General features: G+C 36.1%; 1 protein-coding gene across 2 annotated transcripts; it reads left to right on the top strand.

The window, feature by feature from the left end:
- The first annotated feature begins 4,728 nt into the window (after positions 1–4,728).
- NUDT12 (nudix (nucleoside diphosphate linked moiety X)-type motif 12) lies at positions 4,729–16,949 on the top strand. Of its 2 annotated transcripts, XM_011989029.1 has the most exons (7): positions 4,729–4,856; positions 7,614–7,825; positions 8,394–8,983; positions 11,743–11,910; positions 12,985–13,098; positions 15,383–15,582; positions 16,837–16,949. In XM_011989029.1, exons 2-7 carry the CDS (start codon positions 7,620–7,622, stop codon positions 16,945–16,947), a joined length of 1,389 nt encoding a protein of 462 aa, XP_011844419.1. In that variant the 5' UTR covers positions 4,729–4,856; positions 7,614–7,619; the 3' UTR covers positions 16,948–16,949. The 2 variants fall into 2 exon arrangements, with proteins under 2 accessions (XP_011844419.1, XP_011844420.1); XM_011989030.1 differs by lacking the exon at positions 4,729–4,856 and having other exon boundaries at positions 7,620–7,771.
- The last annotated feature ends 1,545 nt before the right edge of the window (positions 16,950–18,494 follow it).

Genomic DNA, 18,494 nt, shown 5'->3' with positions numbered 1-18,494 from the left:
TTATTCGTTCAAATTTTATCATGAGATTGCAGCAATTCAGACACATCTTCAGGCTCCACTTCTAATCTGGATTACCTTGCTACTACCACTGCATCTGCAGTTACTTCTTCCACTGAAGTCTTGAACCACTCAAAGTCATCCATTAGGGTTGGAACCAATGTCTTCCAAACTCCTGTTCATGTTGATAGCTTGATCTCCTCTACAAATCACGATTTTCTTTTTTTCTTTTTTTTGAGACAGAGTTTTGCTCTTATTGCCCAGGCTGGAGTGCAATGGCACAGTATCAGCTCACTGCAACTCCCGCCTCCTGGGTTCAAGCGATTCTCCTGCCTCAGCCTCCCTAATAGATGGGATTATAGGCACCCGTCATCACACCTGACTAGTTTTTGTAATTTTCGTAGAGGTGGGGTTTCACCATATTGGCCAGTCTGGTCTTGAACGACTGACCTTAGGTGATCCACCCACCTCAGCCTCCCAAAGTGCTGGGATTACAGGTGTGAGCCATGGCACACGGCCCGAATCACAACTGTTTGTAATGATGTCTGGAATGGTGAATCATTTCCACAAGGTTTTCAATTTGCTTTGCCCAGATCCACCAGAGGAATCACTCCATATGACAGCCATTGTCTTACAAAATGTATTTCTTTAATAACAAGACTTGAAAGTAAAAAGTACTCCTTGATTTGTGGGCTGCAGAATGTTGTGCCAGCAAGTATGAAAACAACATTAATTTCCTTGTATATCTCCCCGGAGCTCCTGAGTGACAGTTACCAGGTACATTGTCAATTAACAGTAATATTTTGAAAGAAATCTTTTCTCTTTTTTTTGAGATGGAGTTTCACTCTGTCACCCAGGCTGGAGTGCAGTGGTGCAATCTTGGCTCACTGCAAGCTCCACCTCCCGGGTTCGTGCCATTCTCCTGCCTCAGCCTCCCGAGTAGCTGGGACTACAGGGGCCCGCCACCACGCCCGGTGAATTTTTTGTAGTTTTTAATAGAGATGGGTTTTCACCATGTTAGCCAGGATGGTCTCGATCTCCTGACCTTGTGATGCACCCGCCTCAGTCTCCCAAAGTGCTGGGATTACAGGCGTGAGCCACCATGCCTGGCCCCGAAAGGAATCTTTTCTTCTGAGCAGTAGGGGTCCACGGTAGGCTTATTCAGTAAACCATGCTGTAAACAGATGTGCTATCATTCAGGCTTTTTTGTTCCATTTAGAGCACACAGGCAGGGTAGATTTAGCATAATTCTTAAGGGCCCTAGGATTTTTAAAATTGTAAGTGAGTATTAGCTTCAACTTCAAGTCACCAGTTGCATTAATCCCTAATAAGTGAGTCTGCCTGTTTTTTGAAGTTTTGAAGCCAAGCATTGATTTGTTACCTCTTGATATGAAAGTCCTGGGTGGCATCTTCTTCCAACAGAAGGCTATTTTTTCTACAAAGTCTGCTGTTTAGTTTAGTTGTCTTTGTCAATTCTCTTAGCTAGATCTTCTGGATAACTTGCTGCAGTGTCTCCATCACCACTTGCTGCTTCAACTTGCACTTTTATGTTATGAAGAAGGCTTTTTTCCTTAAACCTCATGAACCAACCTCTGCTAGATGCCAACTTCTCTTCTGCAGTTTCCTCACCTCTCTTGACCTTCACAGAACTGAAGAGAGTTAGGACTTTGCTCTGGATGAAGCTTTGGCTTAAAGAGATATTATGTCTGGTTTAATCTTCCACCCAGACCACTAAAACCTTCTCCATGTCAGCAATAAAGCTGTTTCACTTTCTTACCATTCATGTGTTCACTGGAGTAGTACTTTTAATTTCCTTCAAGAACTTTTCCTTTGCCTTCACAACTTGGCTGACTCTTTGGTGCAAGGGGCTTTGCTTTTGGCCTGTCTTATCTTTTGACAGGCCTTTCTCACTAAGCTTAATAATTTCCAGCTTTTGATTTAAAGTGTGTGAGAGATGTGTGAGTCTTCCTTTCACTTGAACACTTAGGGGCCGCTGCAGGGTTACTAATTGGCCTAGTTTCAATATTGTTGTGTCTCAGGGCATAGGGAGGCCTGAGGAGAGGGAGAGAGACAAGAATAGCCAGTGGATGGAGCAGTGAGAACACACACAACATGTATTAAGTTTGCCAACTTATATGGGTGCAGTTTGTGGCAATCCAAAACAATTACAATAGGAACATCAAAGATTACTGATCACAGATCACCATAACAGATATAATAATGAAGAAGTGGGAAATATTGCAAGAATTACAAAATGTGATAGACACACAAAATGAACACGTTGTTGGAAAAGTGACACCTATAGACTTGCTTGCCATAAGGTTGTCATAAACCTCCAATTTGTAAAAAATGCACTATCTGTGAAGTGCAGTAAAGCAAAGTGCAATAAAACAAGGCATGTTTGTATACTTAAAAACCTGAAGGATATTAGGGAACTAACTAATTATTCTGAAGATTAGGAAATAATGGTGAAAATCACACATTTATCCTATCTTTCCGTATAAACTGCATATTTAATTAGATGAAGTTCTTTATTTTAAAATAATTCGTTAGTAAATGTAGAGTGAATATCAAATTAGAATATCACTATTTGCAACTCATAACAAAATGATGGATGTAGGCAATAATCATGAATGACTGCTAAAACTTAGCTGAAAAGTTGATGGAAAACTTTATGATATTTATAATAAATATATTTATCAGAAATTTAGTATTTAATAATATAATTATATTTATCATAATTATATATCAATGTCATATATTTATCATAAATATGTGCCATATTTTATATTTTTATAATATTTATATTATTTATCATAAATGTTATCAGGATGACATCTGAACCCAATGATCAAGTATAACATTAAAAAAAGACAGACAACCAGAAATTGTAAGCCTCTTGAAGTAATTCAATACAAATTATAACACCTAAAAAGTCTTTTGTGAAAAAAAAAATCAAACTTTAATCTGAGTATTCTATTAACTACCAGTTTGCAAGAAATACAGGGGGAAAGGACACCACAGGAATATAATATGCAAAATTCAGAATGTGGAAAATTCTATAGAACAAATGATCATTACTCTTCAGCAAAGAAACTGCCAGAAAAAAAGGGGAAGAGGAAGGAGTCCATCGATTTTTAAAAATCAAATGTGATGTGGAGACTTTGTTTAGATGAATCAACTGGAAAACAAAAAATTTCTGAGGCAAGTAAGTAAATTTGACATTGAATGTTTCTTTTATGTTATTACAGAATTATTGTTAAATTTGTAATACTAGGGATATTGAAGTTGTGTTGTTTTTCAAAGCCCTTGTATTTTAGATATAATTCATATTTCCAAAAAGTTTATTCTTAAATATTTGTCATCAAAACAATATGGGGTCTGGAATTTACTTCAAAACAATCCTAAGAACTGGGAGAACTATATATTAATAATTGTCGACTCTGGATCATTAATACACGAGAGTTCACTATACTAACCTAACGTGTTTGAATGCAAAGACTGGGTACTCCGAGTGAAGTGACTAATCCTTTCGGACCACCAGTCTAGTCACTGAAATTATTAAAGATTGAAGACAACTAGTCACATAAAGAAGCATAGGGCAGCCGGGTGGCTCACGCCTGTAATCCCAGCACTTTGGGAGGTCGAAGTGGATGGATCACTTTGAGGTCAGAAGTTTGAGGCCAGCGTGGCCAACGTGGCAAAACCCCGTCTCTAATAAAAATACAAAAATTAGCTGGGCCTGGTGGCGCAGGCCTGTAATCCCAGCTACTTGGGAGGCTGAGGCAGGAGAATCACTTGAACCGCCGGGAGGCGGAGGCTGCAGTGAGCCAAGATCGCACCACTACACTCCAGCCCAGGTGACAGAGTAAGACCCTGTCTCAAAAAAAAAAAAAAGAAAAAGAAAAAAGAAAGAAAGAAAAGAAAAGCAGCTTCACGGTGAGAAGGAGCTTCCAAGGGTAAACTCTGGGTGGGAAACAATGATAAATTGTAAGAGACCCCTGTAGCTGTTGCTGATAACCAAGGAGAAGTTTAGCAAAGGAAAAAGCCCAGTCTGGAAGTTAGAAGACCGCCAACACCTAGTTTTGTAATCTCGGACTCATAACTTCTGTAGGTTTTGGAGCATAAAAGCACAGGAACTGAAATAATAAATAATGACAATAATTTTGTTGTGGGTGCCCGCTCTGCACTTCACAACATCCTAAGAGCTTTGGATGTATTATCCTATGTAAACCTCACAATCCAAGAAGGTGTTGTGGGCGCTTGATACATACTTTTTAAAGGACTATGAATGAGTTACGCGTCAGTACATGATACCAGTTTTCACACGGGGTGATTGATTAAGGTGTTACAGAGGCCAAATATCTCTTTTAAGACTGACTTGGTATAGTCAATATTCCAAGATTATTTAACAGAAAAGAATGCTTTGAGCACTTAATTGCACCGGACTGTATTGGAGAGAGGGCTGGGAGCTGGGTGCCAGACGCTGGGAAATTTATAATTGCTTCCTCAGGCCTACGGTTTTCCGATCTCCTGCACCACGTTCTATCTATACATCACAGTCTCAGGAAAAGAATTTTCAGACCTTCACTCAGCGCCAATCCTTTAGACCTCAATCTCTCCCGCGCGGGCTCCCAAACACCTCCCCCCGCAATCTCCGCCCCTTCTCCGGTTGCGCACAACCTGTGGGCTTCAAACTACAACTCCCATAAAGCCACGGGAAGACCCCGGATCGCCACAGGAAGTCGAGAAGGTTGCATCCGGCGCCAGGAAAAGCGAGTGGGATATCCCAATCCTTCGACTGCGATATCCCAATTCTTCGACTGCATCCTGGTCGCCTCTACTGTGGTCACCTTTGGGTTAGTAGAAGCAGCGGCGAGTTAGTCGTCTCAGTGTCCCCTCTGGGGACAGTGACCAGTTCCCTGGGCTCTTTGGTTCCCGCGCTGCTCTGAGTGGCCCTGCTGGGTAGTGTGGCGCAGCCTCGTAGTGGGTTGGTGGGCGCAGGCGCAGGAACCACAGACGCATTTGCGGGGACTCTCGGGACAGGGCGGAGGCGCAGGTGGTCCTGAGGTTAGTGGAGTTTCCTGCCCTAGCTGAGATGGGGAAAAGGAAGCGCTACTTAGGGAGTGATTTCACCTCGAAAGAAGGAACCTAACAGTAGTGGCAAGAAAGTAAAATAGCTCAAGGCGTGTTACCATTTTCCGAGACCGTGCACAGGTGGCGCTTAATTGGTCTTGAGTGCCCAGGGAGTGGATGAAATTCGTTAATTGATGGTCAGTGACTTCAGTGACAGAGCGATATTTGAGGTCCTGTCCTGTCCCACTCGGTCTACGAGAGCATGCGCAAGTCATGGGCCCCGGGTTACACGTCAGTAAAAGTGGATGTGGTTTGTTAAAAATTTATGTCCCTTTAAATCTAATATTCTTTTAAATGATTTCTCGGAATAGTCCTTGAGCTTCTTGGAAAACAAGGGCAGCACTTTATTCTGCCTTCAAATCCTTACCTTCTATAACCTGCCAATGAGAATTGAAAAAGTAAATCAAACAGTAGAATTGGGTGTTAGAGTTTATGTGCTTCTCTGGAATGAATAATGGTACTGTCTCTAGATGGCTTTTCTGCTGAGAAAGCAAGAGGGAAAAGTGTACACTTTCCACTTCCTATCTCCACAGAATAGCATATGCATAAGCATTGCCCTGGAGGTAGTGAATGACGCTGTACTTTTGAAGGACAATTTTGCAGTCACCTAGCGCAGCCTGTGAGAATGTGAGGGAGTGACCGTGACCCTGGAACATGAGACACTGAAATATTATTCAAACTAAACCTAGCTGAAAAAACTATAATATGGATTTTTGGAAAATAAATTTAAGAGAAAGACAATTTGAAGGTAGATCAGTACAGGAGCTGTACAGTAGTGCTTCAAAATAAAGTCCTGAAAAGTTAAAGCTTTTGTTATGCATAATATTTTTAAAGTATTTAGAAATTTCAATATGAGGCCGGGCGCCACCTGGCTCAAGCCTGTAATCCCAGCACTTTGGGAGGCTGAGACGGGCGGATCACGAGTTCAGGAGATCGAGACCATCCTGGCTAACACGGTGAAACCCCGTCTCTACTAAAATACAAAAAAAATTAGCCGGGCAAGGTGGCGGGCGCCTGTACTCCCAGCTACTCGGGAGGCTGAGGCAGGAGAATGGCGTGAACCCGGGAGGCGGGGCTTGCAGTGAGCTGAGATCCGGCCACTGCACTCCAGCCTGGGCAACAGAGCCAGACTCCGTCTCAAAAAAAAAAAAAAAAAGAAAAAAAAAAAAATTTCAATATGAAAGGAATAAATTCTAGCGAAGTAAATTCTAGAGTAAGTCAATTATTCTCTCATGTAGATATTACTTCTGGTAATTTAATTTCTAAACAGAGTTCCACTATTAGGTTTTATCCAAGTGTTTCCATGACTCTGAGCTGTTTTAACCTATTTATAAGTAGCAGAAAGACTCAAATAGGAAAGGTGAACAGCTCTAAAATAAAATTAATCTTTACTCCTTGTTTTCCCTAAATTTTGTTCATACTATTCCTGCTATGCAATTCATCAGCCAGATTGCCCTTTCAGAACCCAGGAGACAGCAGCTATCAAAAACTATGGGCTATAACATTTCTGTCTTTTCAGCTTAAAAATCTTACTGCTTAGAATAATAGAAATGTAGTTAGAATCCCAAATCTTTTCTTAATAGCATTTCATAGAAAGAAAAATTATACCTTAAAAAAATACTTTGAAAAATTCACAGACAGTTGAATCATTAACCATTTTCACCATCCCCCCCACCAAAAAAGAAAAAAAAAAAAGCTCAGTTTGTGCTCTACTATCTGCAGTCCATGATTAAGCAATGTTTAAGATGTGTGGGGCAGTTATTTCGGGGGGTTTTCCACCACTGAAAAGAGGGACAAAGCAGATAAAGTTAATGAGTTTTAAAAACTGCTCTGATTCAAGGACAACAAAGTGATCAACAGAACTGTCCAATAATAGAACCAAAAATATATGGTCATCTGATTTGTGACAATATTTGTCTCAGTACAGTACAACAAAGATGGAAATTTCAAGAATAATGTCGAGTCATATGGATTATGCCTTGGGCAAAAAAGTGTCTTGACCACTACCTCACTCCATGAACAAAAATAGATCCTAGATGGATTACAGAATTAATTGTGCAAGGTCAAACAATAAACTGTTTTCATGTGAAACTTAGAAAATCTCTGCCTTTACTTCCATCTATTTTAATGTTCTCCCTGTCATGTCCCCACCTCATCATGAAGTCCCCTCTGGTGTACCCTAAATACCTCATCCTTATGTAATATGTTACCTGGTTCCCCCTCCCAAGGATATGGCCCCCTCGTCTGTGCTATCAAAGCTCTTTATACATTATTTTGTGTAACTCCCATGAGCATATAAATTTCATTGTATTTGTAATTCTAAACTGATAACATTTTGAAATTGAAATGTATGCTGTTTAATGATTGCCTTTTGAAGAGTATATTGCCTTGGAAACCATTGCTGCTATTCTAACAATATCATTCATTGACAAAAAAGCAGTTGCAAATAAGCTTTTTCCCCCTATTTTCCTTCTTTTAAGGAAGAAATGTCTTCTGTAAAAAGAAGTCCAAAGCAAGAAATAGTTACCCAGTTTCACTGTTCAGCTGCTGAAGGAGATATTGCTAAGTTAACAGGAATACTCAGTCATTCTCCATCTCTTCTCAATGAAACTTCTGAAAATGGCTGGACTGCTTTAATGTATGCAGCAAGGAATGGGCACCCAGAGATTGTCCAATTTCTGCTTGAGAAAGGGTAAACATTTTAGGCTGTACCACCTGAAAGGGTTTGTGGTTTAATTTCTTTGTTACATATTTACTTTTAAATTTTGCTTGTTTCCATATTTATATTGTTGAACTACTAAATAACTCATTGGCTAATTTATGTAAACATGTAGCACAATTTTTCTAACTTAAAACTTTGTAACCTTTTCATTGAGAAATTATTACTTTATAGCAAAGCAAATTTATGAGAAGTCTAATAATAAATTTTTCTCCCAAATAGAAAATGCAAATCTCACTATCACTACCAAAGACTTCTTGTAGAATTTTGGTATCTCTTTATAGTACATAAAACTTAGTGCTGTTTTGTTTTGTGAGTAATTATCCAGAAAGTGTAAGTATCCACTGTCTCTTTTTGTCATTTATGATTATTGTTCTAACCTTCCCAATAGTAAACTATGTAACACAAGAAAAAAAATCTATGTAATCATTAAAAAGAAGGACTTGAATGTGCATCTGGAAATATTTTATTGAAACAAATACAGGAGAAAGTGTTTACTTCCTATTTTACTTTTTCTCCCCATTTTTTCTTCCATCTGTAGGTGTGACAGATCAATTGTCAATAAATCAAGGCAGACTGCACTGGATATTGCTGTATTTTGGGGTTATAAGCATATAGCTAATTTACTAGCTACTGCTAAAGGTGGGAAGAAGCCTTGGTTCCTAACTAATGAAGTGGAAGAATGTGAAAATTATTTTAGCAAAACACTACTGGACCGGAAAAGTGAAAAGAGAAATAATTCTGACTGGCTACTAGCTAAAGAAAGCCATCCAGCCACAGTTTTTATTCTTTTCTCAGATTTAAATCCCTTGGTTACTCTAGGTGGCAATAAAGAAAGTTTCCAACAACCAGAAGTTAGGCTTTGTCAGCTGAACTACAAAGATATAAAGGATTATTTGGCCCAGCCTGAGAAGATCACCTTGATTTTTCTTGGAGTGGAACTTGAAATGAAAGACAAGCTACTTAATTATGCTGGTGAAGTCCCGAGAGAGGAGGATGATGGATTGGTTGCCTGGTTTGCTCTAGGTATAGATCCTATTGCTGCTGAAGAATTCAAGCAAAGACATGAAAATTGTTACTTTCTTCATCCTCCTATGCCAGCCCTTCTGCAATTGAAAGAAAAAGAAGCTGGTAAGAAATGAATGCTGCTTTTTGTTGCTAAAATCTGGTTTTTAGAATTGAGTTGGAATTGTATGTATTTGCACTTTCCAGGGCCACTTTTTTTCCAATAAGCAGTGAAATTAGACTGTCATCATCAGAAACCTCCTAAAGTTCTCACCGTAGGGGACTACTCTCCTGGGCAGTTAGTAGTTCTAATCAGCCCAGACTGATTTCCTGAGAATTAACACTGGTGCATGATGATCTCATTTGATTCCTCAGTGAATAATTCTTGAGTTCCTGCTACACACAGAACATGATGGCAAAGACCTTGACTGTTTTGATTTGTTTTGTATTCTGTTGCTGGCGCTTTTTATGGCATGGTAGGAAATCAGAGTTTGATTCTAAAGTCCATTTAAATGTAACCTAACCTGTATTTAAATTTTTTTTTTTTAAACAAAACACTGCACTGCACACTGACTACATCATAGAGCATAAATTGCACACATGTAAGTAAGTGTGAAAGTTGGGAGTCTTGTTAGAGGTAATTGAGTATTACAATTGCCCAAGTAAGAGATTGCAATGGCTTGAGTTAGAATGGAGGCAGTGGAGATGGAGACAAAGGGAGAATTTGAGATATTCTTGAGGTAGAATGGATAGGGCTTGATCTGTAGGTTGAGACCCTTAGAAGTGAGAGATGGTGGTAATATGGCATGAATTAAAGTACTGATAGTAGAAATGGAGGAAAGAGGGTATATGCAAGATAAATTTTGGAGATAAAATCAATGGTCTTTGCTATTGAATTGGATATGGGATATATAATAATGAAGGAAAAGATTAAGAATGACTGCTAGGCTAGAGACTTTAATAATTTGGTATATAGTGATACCATTTCTCAATAATATGATGGGTAGAGCAAGGAAAGCAGGATAGACTTGGAGTAAATAAATCAAGAGTTTACTTTTGGGCATACTAAGTTTTAGAAATGGACATTAGAATCAGATGTCTGAACTGGAAATACCCATATGGCAGTCATCAACACAAAAATACTTAAATCCCAAAAAACTACTGAGATTACTTGGAGAGTTGAGAGGAAGCAAGAAAAACTCTCTGAGTAAGACCTGAATCCCCCTAAATTTAAAGGTAAGCTGCAAGCAGGAGAGCCATCAAAGGAGTTGGAAACAGTGCGGCCATGAGGTAGAAAGAGATCAAGAGGCCTCAGGGAAACCAAGACAGCAGAGTATTTCCAGGAGGGAGTGGTCAAATGTATTGAATGCTGTTATGAACTTGAGGAAGATGAAGGCAAAGTTTTGTGGGTTTTTTTTTTTTTAAAGAATCTTTGTCTTTGGTAATATAAAGCTATTGATGAATTTGACAAGAGAAATGTCAGTGGAGTGAAAGGAACGGAAGCCAGATTATGGTCGATTGATAAGTTAATGGGAAGTTAGGAAGAGGTCACTTGTCAGTGACCACATTCCCTTAGGTGATAGAGGTCCTGCCAGAGACTGCTTAAATATCTCCGTCTCAAAGTGTGATGTGGTATGTTTTATTCTCCACACCTGTGCAGAAATCATCAAGCTTTTTAAAGAAAATTTACTTTCTTTAGACATGTATATATCACTTTAAGATAAAAAAGATATGATAAATGAGCTACTTGCTTGCTTTTTTCCCTTGTAGGAAAACTGAGGCCTTTTAACTCACTTGCTCTATAACTTTATACAGACTTAACTTTTCTGTGACTCAGTTTACTCCTACAGAAAATAATAATAGTACCTATCTTCTTTAGGGTTGCTCTAAACATAGGATAATCTATAAATATTCCTTGCATGATGCTTGGAACATTGTAAGTACTCAATAAATGTTAGCTTTTCTTTTTGTGATGATTCTGAAATAATGTAAATACCCTAGCATGTTACATATTATAAGGTTAGGTAGCAGGCAAAAATGTAACGTTGTCTGTTCATTACAACTGTTTTATGTTTATTTTTCCCAGTTTAAACGATGTTAGAATTTTAATTATTATTTTGTTCATTTCAGAAATCTGTAGACCAAATAATGTATTTTAGGGAGGTGACTTTGTCAAGCATTTAAAATATAGCATTTCTAGTCTTATTGCCTCAACTGTAATATTTCTGGCCAGGTCGTATTAATTCTTTTTTGAACTACCAGAGTAAAACGTATAGCTAAAGTGTGTATATTTTAAGATTTATCCTATTAGGCATTTTTTGGTAAACAAAGTTAACCATGAACATAGTAAATGCAGTGTGTTTTATAGTGTGTACATGCAGTCTCCAGTTGAAAACAGGTTGTGTTCCACACAGCGTCGACCATCAGTGGCATAGTCACCAAGAGAGTGGTGATAGCCTCCTACGGTTTCCTAGTAATATTTCCTTTAGAGTACAAATCTCAAGAACTGCTTCTGTGGTATATTTTTATTAAAATCACTATTGTAAAATCACTGTTTGTAAACTTACTCTACACTAGAATCATGAATACCCCAACTTTTAAAATCACCTACACTAAAAGCCTGATCTAATGTATGATGTAAGATAGATGTTAGTACTTCTATCTTATATGAGAGTTATATTTTATTCAAACTAAACTTGAATCTAATTTTTGTCATCCAGAAAATTAAATCTTTTACTTTAAAAGAAAAATACACGTTATAAAAATAGAAACACTAAAATACCTGATCACATAGCTATTTTTATTGTAACTTGAGAATATTTTACTTATAGATTTTAATTTGTCACAGAATTAAAATTTTTATTTTATTTTTATTTTTTTTGAAGGGGTTGTAGCTCAAGCAAGATCTGTTCTTGCCTGGCACAGTCGATATAAGTTTTGCCCAACCTGTGGAAATGGAACTAAAATTGAAGAAGGTGGATATAAGAGAGTATGTTTAAAAGAAGACTGTCCTAGTCTCAATGGCGTTCATAATACATCATACCCAAGAGTTGGTAAGCCCTTTATTTTATGTCTCCACCACCTGGATCTTGGGGAATAGGATATTCTGGAAAGAGAAAATTTGTGAGGAGCTAAAAAGTTTTCCTTTTTATGGAAAACATGTCTAACCATTAAGAATGTAAGTGTTAAAGTGTAACATACTTTCATGATTTTTAAGTAAAAAACATGGTACATTCAATAGCCATTTCTTAACTTTGGGTTACTCACTATGAACCTGATATGTTATGATACATGATTTCAAAAGTCAACCAGTGTGGCTCCACTTAATGGAGAAAAAGCCCCAACAATTTCTTGCCTGTTTGAGGCATTACCATAGCAGTACAGCCTGGCCCTAGCTTTTCACTACTGTTAATGTCTGCCTGTATTCTCTCTTCTAATTGCTGCTTTGAGTCTGCCGTAGGTTTGGAAATCTGATAACCCAGACCTTTAAAACTGTGTGAAAAAATGATAGGTAGGCTCAGCAACACCTGAGGAGGCCTCTGGGGAGAAAAATAACATGGCCTAGTGACATCTGTTTTTGTTGTTCAAGAACCTTTTATATTTAATTTCTAGTTCTTAGTCATGATATAGTGAGAAGAATTTGCTGAATTAGTAACTTCTAGAGAGATGAACTGTTATTTAAATTTTATTTAACGACTTAAATCTAATCATAGAACCATATTAGCTTTTAAAAACATTTTGTTAAGGGTTAGGATGGGAGAGGGAAATTATTTACAGTGGTAAAATTTGAATTTTCCTTATTTGCATGTATTACCTACTCAAAGTTTTTCTCATTAAAATAAAAATACACCTAACATCCATAAGTACAGAATAAATGTTGCTGTTAAGATTGGGGGAAGAAGGACAAAAATGGTCTTCTGCTAGCTTATTGACACTATTCTGTACAATTTCGCTGAGATATTCTGTTGTCAGCTACATTAGGGCAGAAAGAAGCAATCTCTTACAACCAGACAAGGGTTCTATCCCTATAGGAGATACACCTTTATTTTATCCTATCAGACAGTGTTTGCACATGAATGTAAATGCGTTTTTCCTGCCATTCATATATATGGTTTTTTTTTTAACAGATCCAGTAGTAATCATGCAAGTTATTCATCCAGATGGGACCAGATGTCTTTTAGGCAGGCAGAAAAGATTTCCCCCAGGCATGTTTACTTGCCTTGCTGGATTTATTGAGCCTGGTAAGCCTTTTCTTAATAATTTCTATTTAACTTATGATTTCAAAATACAAAGTTTAGATAACATTTAATAATCTCTGATAAAGTATGTTATAAAACTGGGTTATTTTAAAGTATTTTAAACATGATACAATTTCAATAATAGTTTAAACATGTAATTCTCATGTTTTATATGAGAATTACATAAATTGCTTTTCCTAGTAATTGGATCTGCTTTGTTAAAAATTCAGTATTTGCTCTTTGATATGTTGCTCTTGACCCAGGTGTCTAGGTTCCACCTCATTTCCTTCTGTACTAGACTCAACTGTCACCTTTTCGAAGAGGCCTTACTTAATTGCCCCAGATACATTAGTTAGCCCCCATACCCTGCATTCACAATCCCTATCATCCTGCCTGATTTTTCCCTAGGGCACTCATCATCACCTAATATACTATGTATGTACTTATTAATTTATTATCTGCTGTCTCAAGAATATAAGTTTCATTAGCACAGGGACTTTATCCACTGCTATGTATGAAATCCTCATAGCACATGCCTATAGCACATGCAGTAGGTCAGTAAATGTTTGTGGAGTGAATATGTCTAAGTAATAAATGTTTTATCTCAATTTCAGTTTCCAATATTTGCATTACTAGATAATAGTAAACATACAGTATCAGCCTGTGTTCTGGAGAAGGATCATATCATATATATAAAACAGTATCAGGCTGTGTTTTTTATATATATATATATATAGTATGATCTTCTTACAACCTTATAAAATACACTATTACAGTGATTTTGCAGATAGGGGCACTAAGGCATAGGGATGAAATAATTTGCTCAAGTTCAAACAGCGAGTAAGTGATAGGGAAGGGATTTAAACCTGGGCATGTTGGCTTCTGAGTTCTTGCTGCAAATCCCTATACTGTCTTTAGTAGTTCTAGGTCATTGTCATTGTCTTAACTGCTGGGTAGTAATCCATTCATGAATATTCCATTATTTATCCCTTCTGCTGATTGGACATTTAAAGTTCTTATTACAAACAACACTGCAATTAATATTTTTATACTTGTGCACACTTGCAAGAGTTATCTAGATTGTATACATAGAGTAGCACCACCAGCTTATGTGATATGAGCATCTTACCCTTTTCTATATATTGCCAAGTTGTCTCTGAAGTGTTTCTGCCAATTTATACTTCCTCCAGCAGAACATGAAATGTTCCATTATTCCACATCTTCACCAAGTTAGGATTTTCAGACTTTTAAATTTGTCATTCTGAGGGGTGAATGAAATTATATCGCGTTTTCGTTTTCATTTTCTTGCCGATGGAACATCTTTTTTCAAATGTGTATTAGGCATTCAGTTTTCATTTCTCTGAATTTTAGATGTTTGTCTTTTACCTAATTTTGTTTTCATTGTTTATCCTTTTTTATTCATTTTAAGAATTCTTAAATATGTAGCATATGCAAATCTTTTGCAAATATCTTATGCTAGTCTATAATTATATTTTTACTATATGTGTTCTTTTGATTATTGTAAGTTGTTAATTTTCGTGTAGGAAATTTATCAATGTATGTGAAATAGAAAGCTATATTTAAAATATATCTTGCTAAATACAGCAATATTTAGCAAAATGTTTCTAAACTTCCAGATTTAGTTAAAAATGATTTTACTTAGAAATGATTTCGCCTATTCTAATTCTTAAATCCAACAAATTAGAAATATAAAGTACATTTATAGGCATCACTTTATTTTATCATGGCAGAGTCAGCAGTCATCTAGAGGAAAACAATTGCTTCGAAAAAGTATTAAATTTCATCTTATGTAGTTTTTAATCTTTTCATGACCTGAAAAGAGTTACCTGCAATAATTGTTTGACAACATAATAAAAAGAGTTTGAAAATTTTGGTGTGAAAGAGCTATTTGTAAAAATCATGTAATTTATATCTATTTAGTGGACAATATATAAATGAGATCAGATATAAAGTGTTTGCATAGTGTTTAACCAATATTAGGTATTGGATATTTTTAGATGATATCATTATTTTTAAAATGTAACTGACAAATTTGGACCTTTAAAAAAATGAAAAGTTTATTGTTGGCATTTTCATATTCTATATGTGGTCATGTACTTTAAAAATTTATGTTTTCTTCAGTTACAGTCTAGTTTTAGGCTTCTGCTTTCTGATTATTTGAATTGGGTTTCTGTCCAAAGTGATTTCCAGATGTTTGAACGATTCAGGACACAAAATGTCCAGGGCATGTTCATCAGCAACTTGTTCTTTTGCTCCATTTCATTAGGAGAGACAATAGAAGATGCTGTTAGAAGAGAAGTAGAAGAGGAAAGTGGAGTCAAAGTTGGCCATGTTCAGTATGTCTCTTGTCAACCATGGCCAATGCCTTCCTCCTTAATGATTGGTTGCTTAGCTGTGGCAGTGTCTACAGAAATTAAAGTTGACAAGAATGAAATAGAGGATGCCCGCTGGTTCACTAGAGAACAGGTAAAGTTCAATTTAATTTCCTTCTTCTATTGATTGTTCCCTGACTGTATTGGTTTGGGCACAGAACAAGGATGCATATTTTCAGCAAGTTGAATGATGGCTTTGGCCCTCTCATTATGCATGGATTACATGGTAATTAGTAATTCCATACAAGAGGAGTATGTTTCACTAATGTGATCTATATTAACTTATTCTGTGAGATTTTTCTAGTAGAGATGATTCTGTACCATTTCGAATTTTAGATTCCATTCCTACACATTAATAGTACCTATCAGTGGGCTTAAACATTAATTCATAGATGAGAAACAGGAATATTCTCAAACCTTTTATATTTTAGTTTATAACATTAAAACAAGTGGCTCTCAAAAAACATCAGTAAGTGCTTAAAATTTTCAGAAAGTTTTTATTCATCTTAAAATGTACTTAAGGCCAAGAATGACATAACTGTATAATAAACATACACTTAAAATAACTTTTTAAAATGCCATTCCTAAATAATATATTGAAAGATGGATTACTCATCTGACCTGAAATTCTTTCTGACTTTGCCTGCATAAAATTAATTTTATTCTATGCTTAATCCAAAAAGATGGAATTTAGATTATTGCTTATGAATTTTATAAAAAAGAATCTGTTTCAAAAGTTGGCTTCACTTAGAAATTAAGTGTGGAGCATACATTTTAATTTTTCATGATGTCATTTTTTCATAAGGGAATGTGTCTTTCTGGAACATTTTAAAAATTGAATCACTAACTCAGTGAAGGAGTTAAAAATGCTGTACTAAATTTTGCATGTTGAGGCTGGGTGTGGTGGCTTACACCTGTAATCTCAGCACTTTGGGAGGCCAAGGCAGGAAGCTTGATTGAACCCAGAAGTTTGAGACTAGCCTGGACAACATAGGGAGACCCTGTCTGTACAGATAATTTTTAAAAAATTAGCCAGGTGTGGTGGTGTGCATCTATGGTACCAGCTACTTGGGAGGCTGAGGCAGGAGGATCGCCTGAGCCCAGGAGGTCAAAGCTGCAGTGAGCCATGATTGTACCACTGCAACTCCAGTCTGGGTGGCAGAGTACAAGACCTTGTTCCAAAAAAAAAAAAAAAAAAAAACTTTGCCTGTAAATATGGATGTTGTCACTTTCTACTGTTATTCCCCGTAAAACTCATCACATTTTAATTGAATTATGTAAGTATGGGAATAGTATTTAAATATGACAGCTTTGAAATCCTAATGCATTCTGTTATGGTGTGTTTTAGGTCCTGGATGTTCTGACCAAAGGGAAGCAGCAGGCATTCTTTGTGCCACCAAGCCGAGCTATTGCACATCAATTAATCAAACACTGGATTAGAATAAATCCCAATCTCTAAATCTAAGAACTAAGCTTTGGGTATTATTTAATAATTTCTAATAACACTCATTCCTTAAGTGATATTAGAGATTATTCAGTACTCTTGAGAGTGTCACAACACAGAATATCATGTTGGGTTTGGAAATATTTTCAAAATGTTCTTCTGTCTTAATCACAAATTCATATTTTTACAAATTACAATATTGCCTCAGATTATGTTAAATCTGGGTCAACCTTCTCTGAACTTTTTCTTTCTTCATTGTTCTTCACAGTTTTATCTCAGAAAACCATTTTTCTAATAAGAGACATCGTGTTGGAAAGAAGTATGTTCTAGAAATGTGTGTAAATTTCAGTGCCTCTTATAAGCATTAAATTGATGACGAAGAAAGTTCTTGATCTGAGAAATGAAACAAAAAATTTTAATGAATTTTTAGCTTGTATTAGCTTGTATTGATTTTTTAGTCCTTTTGTTATCTTTAAGTTGTCAGTATCTGGTTTTTGCTCATCTCCCCATTGTAGTTCCACTTGCTCTTTCCTGGGGGTTCCATTGTTCTAGCAGTGGAGGTGTTATAGTGTAGCCACTTGTCTAATTTGACCAGTGTTAAGAATTTTCTTATTTTAATAATTAACTCTAATAGAGATTTAATAATTAACTCTAATAGAGATTTCAGTACCACACCCTCCTGGAAGGAGAAAAGCATACTATTATATCTAGGACCTCTCTTTTAAACCTAAAATTAATTAACACATCTACTTATATGTCACTTATACATAAAGCTGTTATTAAGACAAATCAAGATTCTCTGGTTTTGCACTGAAATTAAACTTGAAAGGAATTCTCCTGGAAGGTCGGATATTAAATAAGTCCCAGGCAGATTTACATATTTAATTGAAAACATTGGCTTTATTTCATTTCGTGATGAGTGATGTATCTGCGTTAGCAAAAAATCGTATAATCGTTACCAATAATATTTATTATGCTCAAATATATCTTGGCTTTGACCTTATTTCAACATATTCTAAGAAGCCTTGATAAAATAAGTATATTTTAGAGCTAAATCAGTAAGATTCTAGAGAAAGCAAAACATAGTAGTTCACAATTTTGCAACATAGAAAGTCACATTTTATAAGGCTATTTTGAAATTGATTTAATAGCTATTATAGTTTATGAATATCAAAATTTGTATAATTTGGATCTTTACTAATGAATGCTAGAGCTGGAAGAGACCTTAAGGATAATATATGAAATTAACTTTCCTTATTTTATAGATAAGGAAAAAGAAATTGTGAAAGGTGAATTTACTTAATTAGTGAAAGTTACGTAACTAATTAATTACAGCAGTCTGTACTATATAATGCAGAGGACGATTCTCCCTGTAATAGGAACTAGAAGCTATTACTAAAAATATATATAGACAAAATTAAAAGAAGGAATGATAAGAATAAATTTAACTTACAAAATATTGTTAATTAAAATTTTAGATACTTAATGTTTATTTAACTTAAATAATAGATAACTTTGTCAGATAAAACTTCATTTTACTAATGAGCTGTGATTTTCTTAGG

The sequence above is a fragment of the Mandrillus leucophaeus genome, unplaced genomic scaffold (genome assembly GCF_000951045.1).
Source record: "Mandrillus leucophaeus isolate KB7577 unplaced genomic scaffold, Mleu.le_1.0 Scaffold344, whole genome shotgun sequence".
In the NCBI taxonomy this organism is placed as follows: Eukaryota; Metazoa; Chordata; class Mammalia; order Primates; family Cercopithecidae; genus Mandrillus; species Mandrillus leucophaeus.
Note: the sequence above shows the minus strand (reverse complement) of the source record. Positions and strands in the feature narration are given on the sequence as shown.

Excerpts from the sequence above, each read along its gene's own strand:
- NUDT12 (XM_011989029.1), top strand. The coding sequence starts at position 7,620 with ATGTCTTCTGTAAAAAGAAGTCCAAAGCAAGAAATAGTTACCCAGTTT. Across the intron at positions 11,911-12,984 it reads TACATCATACCCAAGAGTTG|ATCCAGTAGTAATCATGCAA; the intron begins GTAAGCCCTTTA and ends TTTTTTTAACAG. Across the intron at positions 15,583-16,836 it reads GCTGGTTCACTAGAGAACAG|GTCCTGGATGTTCTGACCAA; the intron begins GTAAAGTTCAAT and ends GGTGTGTTTTAG.